Here is a 15,069-nt window from a genome sequence, read left to right on the forward strand (position 1 = left end):
CCCAACCATCCCCCATCCCCACATCCCCCTCACAACCCTCCCCCGTGCTCCCATCCCCCGTGGCCATCTCCCCCTCCTCACCTCCTCACCTCCCCCTCCTCACCTCCCCCTCCTCACCTCCCCCTCCCCACCTCCCCCTCAACCCTGCTCCAGTCCCCTCCCCTTCTCCACCTCCTCCCTCTCCTTCCCTCCCTCAGACTATCCCCTCCCCTCCTCCCCACCCCACCTCCCACTCCCAGACTATCCCCTCTCCCTCCCCTCCTCCCCCTCCTCCCCTCCCCCCTCCTCCACTCCCCACCTCCCGCTCCCAGACTATCCCCTCCTTCAACCTTTCTCCCAGGCTCCGACCCAACCTCCGTCCCAGGCTCTGCCCCACCATCTGTGCTCCAATCTTCATCAATATTATTCAGCAGCTGTTTAAATGGCTACTCACCGATGGTATTTTGAAAACCACAGTTTGCAAAATTGTTGGTTAACTGATCGCTGATTATGCTGGGTATCTCGTAACTTAGTCTTTTTTTTTAATGAATTTAGAGTATCAATTCTTTTTTTTCTCCAAATTAAGGGGCAATTTAGCGTGGCCAATCCACCTACCCTGCACATCTTTGGGTTGTGGGGGCGAAACCCACACAGACATGGGGAGAATGTGCAAACTCCACACGGACAGTGACCCAGAGCCGGGATCGAACCTGGGACCTCGGCTCCGTGAGGCAGCAGGGCTAACCCACTGCGCCATCGTGCTGCCCCTGACCCATGTTTGGGATTCACGTTGCCACGTTGGTCCCTGGCTCTGATGTTGGATCTGTCTGGTGATTGGCCGGCATCCCAAATCAGACGTTGATGAAGGGGAAAGGGGAAGGGTCGGGAGGTTTGGTTTTTTTCCTTGGGTCAGAAAGGTTCATAAAGACATTTCCGGGTGGGAGCCACCGTTCATCAGCCGCACAGCTCACTGTCGCCACCGGAAGTCAGTTTCTGATTGAAGTTAATTAGGTACGTCTGAGGGCAGCACGGTGGCCTAGTGGTTAGCACAACTGCCTCACGGCGCTGAGATCCCAGGTTCGATCCCGGCTCTGGGTCACTGTCCGTCTGGAGTTTGCACATTCTCCCCGTGTCTGCGTGGGTTTCGCCCCCACAGCCCAAAGATATGCAGAGTAGGTGGATTGGCCACGCTAAATTGCCCCTTAATTGGAAAAAATGAATTGGGTAATCTAAATTTAAAAAAAAAAATTAGGTACATCTGTGTCTTTTTCCCTTCTTTTAAATTTTGTCCTTTGTTCTATTTTTCTGTTTGATTGTTTTGGGCTGTTCTGATTATTATGAAAAAATTCTTAATGAACAGATTAAAAAAAAAAAATTATACCAGTGCACCCAGCGTGAGAGCTGAGACCCGAGGGGGTGGGGGGGGGGGGGGGGGCGGTATTCCAGTGCACCCAGCGTGAGAGCTGAGGCCCGAGGGGGTGGGGGTGGGGGTATTCCAGTGCACCCAGCGTGAGAGCTGAGACCCAAGGGGGTGGGGGTCGGTATTCCAGTGCACCCAGCGTGAGAGCTGAGACCCGAGGGGGTGGGGGGGGGCGGTATTCCAGTGCACCCAGCGTGAGAGCTGAGGCCCGAGGGGGGGGGGGGGGGGGGGGGGGGGGGGGTATTCCAGTGCACCCAGCGTGAGAGCTGAGACCCGAGGGGGTGGGGTCGGTATTGGTTACACGGACTGACATACTGAGGCTGTTTATCCGTTTGTGAATCCGTAAAGGTGACTGATGCGGAGAAGGAACTACACAAGGTGACTCGGAAAATCGTGCAAGATGATTCCACACGACCAAAATGTCAGTACCATCCTCTCCTCTCAAGCTTGTTGCCTTTGTTAGAGCTCTTTCTGTACATGAACCTCCTCTGGGTGAGACAGGGACAGTGACAGAGACACAGTGATGGGGACACAGTGACAGGGACATATTCTGCAGTCTCTCCTTCCTTCCCTATGTACGGTATACAGCATGCAAGAAACAATACTTTTCACTGTATAATAATACATGTGACAATAGTAAATCAAATCAAATCAAACCAAACACAGTGACGGGGCGATTGGACAGTGGGTAGACCTGTAAAGACTTAATTACCTGCAAAGACTTGCATTCAAAGTATCATCTTGCATCACTGGCTTTGTCTTTATAATTCCGAGTTAATTCCTTTTCTGTTTTCTGTAGATGTTGATAAGGGCTGTCCTTTCCATCACATCGTCAGCTGTGTGCGTCACAGTTACAGTGCGGGGGTTAGTGAGGCTGCAGTGCAGAGGGTACTGGACAGATTGGAGTGCGACAGCGAGATAGTCAGCACCATGGACCGACACTACACAGTATCCTGACTGGGAGACACCCTGAGAAACTCCCCTGGGGCCTCAAGCCGGGCACCAACAACAACCTTGGCGCTGGACCTGAGGGGACCTGGGCCTTGACTGACAACCCCACATGGGTGATTATCCGGCCTGTCACTGAGACAGGATTCTGGAGCGTTCAGATTTTGTGCAGTCTGGGGGCTGAAGTGTACCACAGAGCCCCAAGGATTTCTACTCAATCTCAGGTAACATAACTTGGTGTTTTGATTTTATATTTGTGAACCACTCTGAACAAAATAAAGAATTCAAATTTATTTAAACATGGTACGTTTTATATTCACAAGTTTTATAACAACACGTGGTGTGAACCGAATTGACTAAAGACTGGCATCTTGTGACTGAGGACCTCCAGAGGAGGCCACGGTGGATCATCCATTTGGCACTTCAGGATTGAGATCGTTGCAAATGCATCAGCCTTATCCTTTGAACTAATTCCTAGGGGTGCACATCACCAAAAATCTGTCCTGGTCCACCCACATCGACGCTACCACCAAGAAAGCACAACAGCGCCTATACTTCCTCAGGAAACTAAGGACATTTGGCATGTCCACACTGACTCTTACCAACTTTTACAGATAGAACATAGAACTTACAGTGCAGAAGGAGTCCATTCGGCCCATCGAGTCTGCACCGAACCAGTTGAGCTCTCACTTCCACCCTATCCCCATAACCAAATAACCCCATCTAACCTTTTTTTGGTCACTAAGGGCAATTTATCATGGCCAATCCACCTAAGCTGCATGTCGTTGGACTGTGGGAGGAAACCGGAGCACCCGGAGGAAACCCACGCAGACACGGGGAGAACGTGCAGACTCCGCACAGACAGTGACCCAACGGGGAATCGAACCTGGGACCCTGGCACTGTGAAGCCTAGGAAGCATCCTATCTGGCTGCATCACAGCCTGGTATGGCAACTGCTTGCCCCAGGACCGCAAGAAACTTCAGAGAGTCGTGAACACAGCCCATTCCATTCCAACTTCTTCCATCGGGCAGGAGATACAAAAGTCTAAGAACACGCATGAACAGACTCAAAAACAGCTTCTTCCCCGCTGTCACCAGACTCCTAAAGGACCCTCTTATGGACTGACCTGATTAATACTCCACTCCTGGATGCTTCACCCGATGCCGGTGTCTATGTATTTACATTGTGGACCTTGTGTTGCCCTATTATGTATTTTCTTTTCTTTTCATGTACTAAGTGTTCTGTTGAGCTGCTCGCAGAAAAATACTTTTCACTGTACCTCGGTACACGTGACAATAAACAAATCCAATCCAATGTGCTGGGCTCCTCCATCGTTGATGATGGGGATATTTGTGGAGCCTCCTCCTCCAGTGAGTTAATTGTCCACCACCATTCACAGCTGGATGTAGCAGGACTGCAGAGCTTAGATCTGATCCGTTGGTTGTAGAATGGCTTGGCTCTGGTTATGTTGTTTGGCATGCAAGTGCTGTATTGTAGCTTCACCAGGTTGCCACCTCATTTTTAGGTATGCCTGATGGTGGCCTGGCATGCTCTCCTGCACTCTTCATTCATACGGAGAATGATTTAATGTTTGATGCTGCGTATGGTGAGAGGGGGGAGGGAGTGTTGGGGAAGATGGGATTGAGGGCTGGCGAGTGGTGATGGGGAATCTGCTGGATTTGTGCTTCAGAACCATGCAAATGTCTGCAAAGTGGAATTAAGAACTGCTTCTGAGTGTTTACTGAGTGTTTGTGAAGTGGGAGATATACCTGCAGCCTTTGGCCTGCTCACTTCCAAAGCCACTCCTGATATTGATTCACACAATCAGACTCCAAACACACAAAATGCTAAAAGTATTTATTGAAATGTTTGACAGGGTCACTTGCGGAAGGAACAGCAGTAGTTTAGGCAAAGTACAGTGAGCGAGGAACCATTCCTGTCCTGGAATTCAAGCTGATGGGAAAGCTGTAAACCCCTGTGTCAGATCCTGTTGTTTATCAGCCCATCACCACCCAGGCAACCAGTGGCTGCGCTGGAGATGGGAGAACTCCCTCCGTGGCCAAGCAGGAGGCCGGGGGTATTATCAGAAGCCAGGTCAGATTTCTCGGCTGCTGTTAACCCACCACCAAACCTGGAACCAGCGACTGATTTTAAGACCTTTCAATTGTTAATCACAATCAGGCAGCTGAAGGCTGTGTCGGGATACATTCTGATCAGCCTGTGACAAACAGTTAAGGTTCCTCTTAACCATATTCAAGAGTTATTGGTTTTGGGGAAGGGGCCATAAGACATAGGAGCAGAATTAGGCCACTCGGCCCATCGAGTCTGCTCCGCCATTCAATCATGGCGGATATTTTCTCATCCCTATTCTCCTGCCTTCTCCCCATAACCCCTGATCCCCTTATTAATCAAGAACCTATCTATCTCTGTCTTAAAGACACTCAGTGATTTGCCCTCCACAGCCTTCTGCGGTAAAGAGTTCCACAGATTCACCACCCTCTGGCTGAAGAAATTCCTCCTCATCTCTGTTTTAAAGGATCGTCCCTTCAGTCTGAGATTGTGTCCTCTGGTTCCCGTTTCTCCGACAAGTGGAAACATCCTCTCCACGTCCACTCTATCCAGGCCTCGCAGTATCCTGTAAGTTTCAATAAGATCCCCCTTCACCCTCCACCTGCACCGAAGGAGGGAAGTGGGGGAATCATCCATCTGCACCCAGTGTTTGGGGTTAGCTCTCCAGCAGCTTTAATAGTTGGGGTGGAAGGTCACCTGCCTGTTCAATATCCTAAACGCGAGGTCACGACCCTGTCCCTGGATCTGATTAATTCTAATTGAAAAGCTGAATAACCGTGGCTGCTGGAATAATTCTGCTGTTGTTGGGTGTCAGCTCCACAGCCATGATGGGGGTGGGCATGAGTGTGCTTCCTTCTCATTGGCCAAAGGACCACGATTGTGAAGGGGCTGGACAGGGTCAACACAAAGATTGTTTCCTCCTCGCTGGGGAATCTAGAACATTCTCTGGATAAAGGGCCGATCAATCAGATTGAGACAACATTTCTTCAATCAAAGGTCTCTGAATCTTTGGAATTCGCTGCCCCAAATGGTTGTAGATGTTTCATCATTGAATATGGTTAAGAGTTATTTACAGCACAAAATGTGACCATTCAGCCCATCGACCCCTGCCAGCTCCCCACAGAGTAATCCACTCAGTCCTCTTAACCCTACAAGTTAAATTCCTTCAAACACACACCCAATTTCCTTTTCGCCAGTGATCAGAACATCCTGCGGCCCCTGGGTTTGGAGAAGCTGCCGGACTCTGATCCCACTCTCAGACACTCCGGAAGGTAAGGGGGATTATAGTGACCCTGGGTATGGAGAAGCTGCCGGACTCTGATCCCACTCTCAGACACTCCGGAAGGTCAGGGGGATTATAGTGACCCTGGGTATGGAGAAGCTGCCGGACTCTGATCCCACTCTCAGACACTCCGGAAGGTCAGGGGGATTATAGTGACCAGCAGTAAAGTTTGGGGGGGGGGGGGGGGGTTGGCACTGGCTCAACATTTAAACTCCGGAATATTCATTTGGCAGGTGTCGAGTAAATCCTGTGAGGAATCCACTTGGTTTTCTTTTATTAAAATATTGATTTTATTCCAAAAGAAGAATTTTACAAGTTTAAGACAGGCTGTGAAATAGTCAGCTGGTTAGTGGGATGATTGTCACCTGCGGCCACCCCCGATTCACCAGAGAAACATTGCAGCACAACTGAACTCAACAAAGAAATAGAAACACAGCGCCTGGATGCACAGGCCCCTCACTGTTCCTCCGAGCCTCTGGACCACCCTGGCTATGGGCTGTGGCCATTCAGAATTCATACAGGATTCGAACCATTGTCTCTGCCCCTCTTCACCTGGAACTTTAAGGAAACTATCTCCTCCCTGAGAAAGCTGAGAACTTTGCTGTCAGTATCTCTGTAACCTGTAACCCTGCTTCTCAGGCACGGTGTCACAGTGGTTAGCACTGTTGCTTCACAGCTCCAGGTTCGATTCCGGCTTGGGTCACTGTCTGTGCGGAGTCTGAACATTCTCCCCGTGTGTGCGTGGGTTTCCTCCGGGTACTCCGGTTTCCTCCCACAGTCCAAAGATGTGCAGGTTAGGTGGATTGGCCGTGATAAATTACCCTAGCGTCCAAAAAGGATAGATGGGGTTGCACTGTAAATTCTACAATCTATGATTCTATGAATTTGATGGATGTGCTGCAGAAGAACTGATTCAGCTGAGATTTTAAAGCTGACATTCTTAATTCATCTGGTTTTCTCTCCTGGTGTCTGACACCAGGAGAATCGGGCCTGGGGTGGGGGTGTCTGCCTGCACTGGGGAGAGTCCAGTCCGGGGAGAGTCCAGTCCTTCCCTACACCGGGGAGAGTCCAGTCCTTCCCTACACCGGGGAGAGTCCAGTCCTTCCCTACACCGGGGAGAGTCCAGTCCTTCCCTACACCGGGGAGAGTCCAGTCCGGGGAGAGTCCAGTCCTTCCCTGCACCGGGGAGAGTCCAGTCCTTCCCAACACCGGGGAAAGTCCAGTCCTTCCCTACACCGGGGAGAGGGGTTGGGGTCAGCCCTGCAGCTCCTTTGGGATTTGGGGTGGGAGGTGTCACCTGCTGTTCAATGTCCTAAACGCGAGGTCACGACCCTGTACCTGGATCTGATTAATTCTAATTGAAAAGCTGAATAACCGTGGCTGCTGGAATAATTCTGCTGTTGTTGGGTGTCAGCTCCACAGCCATGATGGGGGTGGGCATGAGTGTGTTTCCTTCTCATTGGCCAAAGGACCACGATTGTGAAGGGGCTGGACAGGGTCAACACAAAGATTGTTTCCTCTTCGCTGGGGAATCTAGAACATTCTCTGGATAAAGGGCCGATCAATCAGATTGAGACAACATTTCTTCAATCAAAGGTCTCTGAATCTTTGGAATTCGCTGCCCCAAATGGTTGTAGATGTTTCATCATTGAATATATTTAAGAGTCATTTATAGCACAGATGTGACCATTCAGCCCATCGACCCCTGCCAGCTCCCCACAGAGCAGTCCCCTCAGTTCCACTGTGCCATTCAATCCCCGTAACCCTGCAGGTTAATTTCCTTCAAATGCCTATCCAATTTGCTTTTGAAATCATTAACTGTTTCTGCTTTCACCACCCTCGTAGACAGTGAGTTCCAGATGAATTTCACGGGCTGTGTGAAAGAGTTCCCCCTTTCCCCTGGACCATTTGTCCAAAATGTTAACCCAGGTCCATGGACCATCAGTTAATTGAACAGGTTTTTCCTGGTCTACCTTATCCAAACCTTTTATAATCTTGTAAACCTCTCTCAATCTCTTTTTAAATATCCTTTGCTCCAGGAACAACCCCAATTTCTCCAACCGAACCTTGGAACTAAAAGTCCCAATCCCTGGATCCATTCTGGTGAATCTGCCTCCGCACACTCTCAAAGACCCTCACATCCTTCCTGAAGTGTGGTGACCAGAACTGGAGGCATAACTCTAGTTGGGGCCTAACCAGAGCTTTACAAAAGGTTCAGCATGTCATAGCTAAGATGGATAGACAGAAATTTAGTCTCTTTCGGAACACAAGGGATATGGGGAACCGGCAGAGAAGTGGATGTGACGCAGAAGGTCATAGCCATGATTGTATTGAATGGTGGAACAGGCTGTGTGGTCAACACCTACTCCTGACATTTATATTTGAACAATACTGTGTGGCCAATGGACAGTAGATTGGGGGCATTGTGACACATGACTTGGAAGGTAGTTGACAGATTCCTAGCGTTGAGGGACAGTGCTCCAAGATCAGAGAGAGGGCGAGAAGAGAATCTCGTGCAGTAGAGGCTCCCACAGAACAGTCCCAATCTGCCTGTTTCCATGGATATAATAACTGGAATTAGACTCCCAGCTTAATGCGCTGTGTTACAGAGGGCACAAAAGGATTTGCGTGCTGTTTCTCCCGAGGTTAAGCTGCTGAATAAGGGGATGATATATCAGCAAAATCACTGCCGGGTGCGAGAGGAATAGAAGCAGGATTCAGCCATACAGCTCCTCAGACCTGCTCGGCAAGTCTCGCTCCATCACTTGGTGCCGGAAGCTCGTTTCCGGGTCCTCCTGTGTGATGACTGACCTACAAAAATAAAGTTCATTAAAAATCACACAATTCTTTCCTGAACAAGGTCAGTAGAGGAGAGGGTTGGAATATGACAGGGGTGAGGAAAGGAGGGATATTTATTCTTTAAGGTTTGTTTGTTCTTTAAGGGTATTTTGTTTTTAGTTAGGGTATCATGATTGGTACAGACTTGGAGGGCCGAAGGGCCTGTTCCTGTGCTGTACTTTTCTTTGTCCTTTATATAAAAATCATTAATGTCCAGTTCCCTTTGTGCCCTCACATAGTTACCTGCAGCTTTCTGTCTCCTCTCCCTCTGATCAGACTGGACCCCAGGGTCGCTGTGTGATAGCCAGGTGGCATAAGACTCCCCAAGTTCCGCTGTAACAGAAATCAACAGAAATCAGTAAAATCCTCCTTGGGCCGAGTTCTATCCCCTGCCCGAACCTTCAGACGATGATAAAACATGAAGGTGTGTGCAGCCCTCTCTCACTGATATTTTGATGAAATGAAGGCAATTGCGTCCCTTAGGAAAGGCGGGGTTGGCGGAGGGGGCATTGTTAAAGGCCCCAGGGTCGGAAAAACGTCTGTTTTACGGCTGATGAACCTTTGCCTCCTCCCAGGATGCAGGATCTGCATCTCGATGGGTGTGAGCAGTGAGTATTGTTCAGTGGGGGCGTCAGACCATTCACCTGTCCAGACTCCGCTGGAGCGTCCTACCTGCACAGGTAAACATTCTGGCCTACCTGACTGCGCGAGAGAGGTGAGCATTGGCCAATCTGGGGTTACCAACTCTGCTCTGACATATTCCTGGAGGTTTTATCACATGACCCTGCCTCCAAATGTCCCACCAAGTCAAACAGTTTCCCTCGTGGCCCCCCTCCCCCGCCCACACTGGCACTAAGTGTGAATAAGTCCAAAGAAAATGATCCTAATCAGATATTCTTCACTAGATCTGCACAAGTGGCAGCAATACCCGCTGGTCGAGATTGAAAAAGACAATACAAGCATCCATCTGGTGAACTGTATGTTAAGATGCGCTGTCATTCATGCCTTGCTCTGGGTGCACATGAGTGAATGTAATGAACTGGCTGGCACCACATACAGAATAACTAACAACCTGGTGGGGGTGGCAGGGAGGAACTTGTGGGTTACAAACCACAGACTGCTCACCGGGCAGGGATACAGCCTGCTAACAGACCTCAATACTGCCAGCTGTAACATTGAGACAACTCGCACCTTTTAACAGCTCCTCTAACTCGGCATCACTCCTGTAGGTCCCATCGTGCCAAACTCCTCCTGTGGAATGTGAAGATTCAGAGGCAGCTGATCGGCTGGAGGAGCTGCGCGAAGTTTCAGATGTGCGACGAGCTTCGGATCCATCTGATTGGCTGGATGACATGTGGCGGGATTCGCGGGCTGTAATCAAACAGGGGACATTTACAAATCATGAGCTGCAGTATATGCAGTGACTCCATATATATCCTGCGGTCAAACAGGGCGGTATCAGGCTCTGTGAAGCCCATTACTGCATTGTATAGATATGGCCAGAGAGAGAAATCATGTACCCAGTCCTTTGCTTGCTTCAGGGTTCCTTGTCCAGCTGCCTGTCTCACCCCGTGTCTGGCTCTCTCTGTATTTCAATTTCTCTTTCCCTCTCTTTAGATCAATGTACAAGTTTTCAAATTTACAGTGAGAGTAATTTCAATATCTCTGGATTAAAATCAGAGTGATTACAGTCCCTAGGTTACAGTGGGAGTGATTACAGTCTCTGGGTTACATGGGAGTGATTACAGTCCCTGGGTCACAGTGGGAGTGATTACAGTCTCTGGGTTACAGTGAGAGTGATTACAGTCTCTGGGTTACATGGGAGTGATTACAGTCCCTGGGTCACAGTGGGAGTGATTACAGTCTCTGGGTTACAGTGGGAGTGATTACAGTCCCTGGGATACAGTGGGAGTGATTACAGTCTCTGGGTTACAGTGGGAGTGATTACAGTCTCTGGGTTACAGTGAGAGTGATTACAGTCCCTGGGTCACAGTGAGAGTGATTACAGTCCCTGGGTCACAGTGGGAGTGATTACAGTCCCTGGGATACAGTGGGAGTGATTACAGTCCCTGGGGTACAGTGAGAGTGATTACAGTCCCTGGGTCACAGTGAGAGTGATTACCGTCCCTGGCTCACAGTGGGAATGATTACAGTCTCTGGGTCACAGTGGGAGTGATTACAGTCTCTGGGTCACAGTGGGAGTGATTACAGTCCCTGGGATACAGTGGGAGTGATTACAGTCCCTGGGTTACAGTGAGAGTGATTACAGTCTCTGGGTTACATGGGAGTGATTACAGTCCCTGGGTTACAGTGAGAGTGATTACAGTCCCTGGGTTACAGTGAGAGTGATTACAGTCTCTGGGTTACATGGGAGTGATTACAGTCCCTGGGTTACAGTGAGAGTGATTACAGTCCCTGGGTTACAGTGAGAGTGATTACAGTCCCTGGGTTACAGTGAGAGTGATTACAGTCCCTGGGTCACAGTGGGAGTGATTACAGTCTCTGGGTTACATGGGAGTGATTACAGTCCCTGGGTTACAGTGAGAGTGATTACAGTCCCTGGGTTACAGTGGGAGTGATTACAGTCCCTGGGATACAGTGGGAGTGATTACAGTCTCTGGGTCACAGTGAGAGTGATTACAGTCTCTGGGTTACAGTGGGAGTGATTACAGTCTCTGGGTTACAGTGAGAGTGATTACAGTCCCTGGGTCACAGTGAGAGTGATTACAGTCCCTGGGTCACAGTGGGAGTGATTACAGTCTCTGGGGTACAGTGAGAGTGATTACCGTCCCTGGGTTACAGTGGGAGTGATTACAGTCCCTGGGTCACAGTGGGAGTGATTACAGTCCCTGGGTCACAGTGGGAGTGATTACAGTCCCTGGGGTACAGTGAGAGTGATTACCGTCCCTGGGTTACAGTGGGAGTGATTACAGTCCCTGGGTCACAGTGGGAGTGATTACAGTCTCTGGGTTACATGGGAGTGATTACAGTCCCTGGGTTACAGTGAGAGTGATTACAGTCCCTGGGTTACAGTGGGAGTGATTACAGTCCCTGGGTTACAGTGAGAGTGATTACAGTCCCTGGGTTACAGTGGGAGTGATTACAGTCCCTGGGTTACAGTGGGAGTGATTACAGTCCCTGGGTTACAGTGAGAGTGATTACAGTCCCTGGGTTACAGTGAGAGTGATTACAGTCTCTGGGTTACAGTGAGAGTGATTACAGTCTGTGGGTTACAGTGAGAGTGATTACAGTCCCTGGGTCACAGTGAGAGTGATTACAGTCCCTGGGTCACAGTGGGAGTGATTACAGTCTCTGGGTTACATGGGAGTGATTACAGTCCCTGGGTTACAGTGAGAGTGATTACAGTCCCTGGGTTACAGTGGGAGTGATTACAGTCTCTGGGTTACAGTGAGAGTGATTACAGTCCCTGGGTCACAGTGAGAGTGATTACAGTCTCTGAGTTACAGTGGGAGTGATTACAGTCTCTGGGTTACAGTGGGAGTGATTACAGTCTCTGGGATACAGTGAGAGTGATTACAGTCCCTGGGTCACAGTGGGAGTGATTACAGTCTCTGGGTTACAGTGGGAGTGATTACAGTCCCTGGGTTACAGTGAGAGTGATTACAGTCCCTGGGATACAGTGAGAGTGATTACAGTCCCTGGGTTACAGTGAGAGTGATTACAGTCTCTGGGTTACAGTGGGAGTGATTACAGTCCCTGGGATACAGTGGGAGTGATTACAGTCTCTGAGTTACAGTGGGAGTGATTACAGTCCCTGGGTCACAGTGAGAGTGATTACAGTCTCTGGGTTACAGTGGGAGTGATTACAGTCCCTGGGTTAGAGTGGGAGTGATTACAGTCTCTGGGATACAGTGAGAGTGATTACAGTCCCTGGGGTACAGTGGGAGTGATTACAGTCTCTGGGTTACAGTGGGAGTGATTACAGTCCCTGGGTTACAGTGAGAGTGATTACAGTCCCTGGGTTACAGTGGGAGTGATTACAGTCCCTGGGTTACAGTGAGAGTGATTACAGTCCCTGGGTTACAGTGGGAGTGATTACAGTCCCTGGCTCGCAGTGGGAGTGATTACAGTCCCTGGGATACAGTGGGAGTGATTACAGTCCCTGGCTCACAGTGAGAGTGATTACAGTCCCTGGGTTACAGTGGGAGTGATTACAGTCTCTGGGTTACAGTGGGAGTGATTACAGTCCCTGGGTTACAGTGAGAGTGATTACAGTCTCTGGGTTACAGTGAGAGTGATTACAGTCCCTGGGTTACAGTGAGAGTGATTACAGTCCCTGGGTCACAGTGGGAGTGATTACAGTCCCTGGGTTACAGTGAGAGTGATTACAGTCCCTGGGTTACAGTGAGAGTGATTACAGTCCCTGGGGTACAGTGAGAGTGATTACAGTCCCTGGGTTACAGTGAGAGTGATTACAGTCCCTGGGATACAGTGGGAGTGATTACAGTCCCTGGGTCACAGTGAGAGTGATTACAGTCCCTGGGTTACAGTGAGAGTGATTACAGTCTCTGGGTTACAGTGGGAGTGATTACAGTCCCTGGGTTACAGTGAGAGTGACTACAGTCCCTGGGTTACAGTGGGAGTGATTACAGTCTCTGGGTTACAGTGGGAGTGATTACAGTCCCTGGGTTACAGTCAGAGTGATTACAGTCCCTGGGTTACAGTGGGAGTGATTACAGTCCCTGGGATACAGTGGGAGTGATTACAGTCCCTGGGATACAGTGGGAGTGATTACAGTCCCTGGGTCACAGTGGGAGTGATTACAGTCCCTGGGTTACAGTGAGAGTGATTACAGTCTCTGGGTTACAGTGGGAGTGATTACAGTCCCTGGGTTACAGTGGGAGTGATTACAGTCCCTGGGTTACAGTGAGAGTGATTACAGTCCCTGGGTTACAGTGGGAGTGATTACAGTCCCTGGGATACAGTGGGAGTGATTACAGTCCCTGGGTCACAGTGAGAGTGATTACAGTCCCTGGGTTACAGTGGGAGTGATTACAGTCCCTGGGTCACAGTGGGAGTGATTACAGTCCCTGGGTTTCAGTGAGAGTGATTACAGTCTCTGGGTTACAGTGGGAGTGATTACAGTCCCTGGGTCACAGTGAGAGTGATTACAGTCCCTGGGTTACAGTGGGAGTGATTACAGTCCCTGGGTTACAGTGGGAGTGATTACAGTCCCTGGGTTACAGTGAGAGTGACTACAGTCTCTGGGTTACAGTGAGAGTGATTACAGTCTCTGGGTTACAGTGAGAGTGATTACAGTCCCTGGGATACAGTGAGAGTGATTACAGTCTCTGGGATACAGTGAGAGTGATTACAGTCTCTGGGATACAGTGAGAGTGATTACAGTCTGTGGGTTACAGTGGGAGTGATTACAGCCCCTGGGTTACAGTGAGAGTGATTACAGTCCCTGGGTCACAGTGGGAGTGATTACAGTCTCTGGGTTACAGTGAGAGTGATTACAGTCCCTGGGTTACAGTGAGAGTGATTACAGTCCCTGGGTCACAGTGGGAGTGATTACAGTCTCTGGGTTACAGTGAGAGTGATTACAGTCCCTGGGTTACAGTGAGAGTGATTACAGTCTCTGGGATACAGTGAGAGTGATTACAGTCCCTGGGTTACAGTGAGAGTGATTACAGTCCCTGGGATACAGTGGGAGTGATTACAGTCCCTGGGTTACAGTGGGAGTGATTACAGTCCCTGGGTTACAGTGAGAGTGATTACAGTCTCTGGGATACAGTGAGAGTGATTACAGTCCCTGGGTTACAGTGAGAGTGATTACAGTCTCTGGGTTACAGTGAGAGTGATTACAGTCTCTGGGTTACAGTGAGAGTGACTACAGTCTCTGGGTTACAGTGAGAGTGATTACAGTCTCTGGGTTACAGTGAGAGTGATTACAGTCCCTGGGATACAGTGAGAGTGATTACAGTCTGTGGGTTACAGTGAGAGTGATTACAGTCCCTGGGTTACAGTGAGAGTGATTACAGTCTCTGGGTTACAGTGAGAGTGATTACAGTCTCTGGGTTACAGTGAGAGTGATTACAGTCTCTGGGTTACAGTGAGAGTGACTACAGTCTGTGGGTTACAGTGAGAGTGATTACAGTCTCTGGGTTACAGTGAGAGTGATTACAGTCCCTGGGTTACAGCGAGAGTGATGTTTACTCTGCTCTCTGAAGTTACAGGCTGACTTCTTTCCTCAATATCCAATTAATGGAGTTAACACTTGGTCCAATTCGCGAGAATAAATTCTCAATTTAACGAGAGTGACCACACCATCCAAGACCTTGTTGACAAGAAGAAGAAAGTTTCATTTATATTTACAATTGTGTGTAAAGAAAGGTGCAATATGGTGCCAGCTACATTTAGATTTTTTGAGAGCTTGGCGTTGGGAAGTTTGGCGGGCCATCTGGAAAATAATTCCTTTTTTGGATTTGTTTGGAGACATACATTTTCCTGAGCCTTCGCAACCTTTAAGATGGGTTATAAAGTAGTTTCGTGATTTTGGGAAAAACA

The 15,069-nt window shown here is 49.3% G+C and overlaps 2 protein-coding genes across 7 annotated transcripts in view; one reads left to right on the top strand and one right to left on the bottom strand.

Moving 5' to 3' along the window:
* stn1 (STN1 subunit of CST complex) overlaps window positions 1-2,646 on the top strand; it is a 31,914-nt gene extending 29,268 nt beyond the window's left edge. For 5 of the 6 annotated variants that reach the window (XM_038773293.1, XM_038773295.1, XM_038773294.1 and 2 more), the window contains 2 exons: window positions 1,748-1,820; window positions 2,199-2,646. In XM_038773293.1, coding sequence (XP_038629221.1) covers window positions 1,748-1,820; window positions 2,199-2,356 — 231 coding nt within the window. In that variant the 3' untranslated portion in view covers window positions 2,357-2,646. The remainder of the gene's footprint in view (window positions 1-1,747; window positions 1,821-2,198) is intronic. The other variant, XM_038773297.1, reaches the window with a different exon arrangement.
* Window positions 2,647-8,156: 5,510 nt separating this feature from the next.
* The window catches only part of LOC119979315 (collagen alpha-1(XVII) chain-like), a 236,466-nt gene continuing 229,553 nt past the window's right edge, over window positions 8,157-15,069 (bottom strand). The window contains 3 exon segments of the mRNA XM_038821395.1: window positions 8,157-8,511; window positions 8,782-8,871; window positions 9,730-9,909. The gene's annotated coding sequence lies outside the window, so the exon portion shown is untranslated.

The sequence above is a fragment of the Scyliorhinus canicula genome, chromosome 16, assembly GCF_902713615.1.
Source record: "Scyliorhinus canicula chromosome 16, sScyCan1.1, whole genome shotgun sequence".
NCBI classification, from domain to species: Eukaryota; Metazoa; Chordata; class Chondrichthyes; order Carcharhiniformes; family Scyliorhinidae; genus Scyliorhinus; species Scyliorhinus canicula.